Consider the following 1,619-nt stretch of genomic DNA (forward strand, 5'->3'; position numbering starts at 1 on the left):
CCCCCCCCCGTGATATTCGCCGTACCACTCAGAACAGAGTTGAGCCCTATAGCTTTTCTTGGCTTGAGCCAGATGCACTCAGGCCCTCAGGTCAGGACCGTCCTGAGCAGGCTGATGCTAGCCATCTTCACCCAGCACTATTGGCTGGCGAGAGTTACTGCCACTGCCGCCATCGCTAAGCGTTATATGCACTGGTGGTCGAGTGCGGCCGCGTCGGTCGCCAATTTCAGCGCCCCCAGAAGCCCCGGATGGTGTCTGGGTGCCGCGATCTCTATGTGCGCATCCTTTCGTTGAAGTGGCAGCCACACCGAGGGTCCTGTCTGTTACAGTACTGCTCGGTCTCTTTAGACTCTCGCTGTTGTCATTCCCCAATCTCCCGAATCTTGTTGAAGCCTATCGCAGAACTTTCCGTCCCTTACAATGCGTGGTGTGCCTGGCCTCAACCTGGACAAAGTGCAGCCTGTCATGGACGCGCCGCCAATTAAGCCGCGAGAGGTTGCACCCTTCCTTCGCAGCCTGCGCCGTATGCTCGATGATGAGAGCAACCAGATTCTGCGGTGGACACCTAACGGCCGCGCCTTCGAGATCCTCGACATGGACCGAATGATGAACGAGGTGCTGCCCAAGTACTTTAAGCACCGCAAGTACACAAGCTTCCAGCGTCAGCTCAACTACTTTAGCTTCAAGAAGTGGACCAAATCCAAGGCTGTCGTCTGCACATTCTCTAACGATTGCTTCTTACGCGACCGCCCCGATCTCTCGTGGCGCATCACACGCAAGAAATCGGTGCACACGGGCGGCTTCACGCCGCGGAAGTCCCGACCAGCGACCGTGGATACACCACCAAAGACTAAAGGCAATCTTGAACCCACCAAGCTCCAGCTCGTCCCGCGCAAAGGCTCATGGAAGCGAGATATCGCCATCCGCGTGCCGCGAGTGCCCAGTGCCGTGCTGATTGGCAGTCCATATGCCAGGGGCTGCCCGTTTCCGTCGCCTACCGATGTGGACATGATGCTTATGGAGAGCGACGTAGAGCCCCAGAAGTATAACCACCCGAGCAACAACTTTGTCTCGCCGACCCTAAGTGAGCAGGAAGTGGACTCGCTCGAGTGGATCGACAACTTTCTACCTTCATTCGAGGCAGCCCCTCAGCAAGACGAGCCAATGTTCGTCGGGAACACCGTGGACGTGACCGCGAGTGCACTCAAGCGCCAGACGACGCATTATCTTTTCCCCTCGCTGCATTCAGTAACAGGAGACTACGTGTGTCTGACTTCCATGTAAAAAGACGTCATTGCCTACCAGTATTTGTCAGTAAGCTAATAACGCGCAGCAAGTGAGTTTGACATCAAATAATCTAGACTCGATTATCGAAAATGAACATGTACTTCAGTAAAACCTGTCCTACCTGATATGATACCTGGACGACTCCTCTATTAGGTATAGCAGCATATCATGTTACTCAGGTCGTCTTCAGTAAACAGGTCATTGCTAGAGTTATAAGGTCGGTTAAGGGCGCCAATATCACGCTTATGAACGAGATGAGGAACATGTCGGCTTAGAGAAGCATAAAATGCAAATGTACTTCGCTGTCCGTTTCGCAGACATATTATACTGAA

The 1,619-nt window shown here is 53.5% G+C and overlaps 1 protein-coding gene across 1 annotated transcript; it reads left to right on the plus strand.

Moving 5' to 3' along the window:
- Positions 1-375: 375 nt before the first annotated feature.
- Positions 376-1,284, plus strand: PITG_22459 (HSF-type DNA-binding protein, putative; the record flags this gene model as incomplete). The annotated part of the gene is made up of 1 exon (XM_002909754.1): positions 376-1,284. One exon carries the CDS (start codon positions 526-528, stop codon positions 1,282-1,284), a length of 759 nt encoding a protein of 252 aa, XP_002909800.1.
- Between the last annotated feature and the right edge of the window lie 335 nt (positions 1,285-1,619).

Source organism: Phytophthora infestans, genomic scaffold, assembly GCF_000142945.1.
Source record: "Phytophthora infestans T30-4 supercont1.3255 genomic scaffold, whole genome shotgun sequence".
NCBI lineage: Eukaryota > Oomycota > Peronosporomycetes > Peronosporales > Peronosporaceae > Phytophthora > Phytophthora infestans.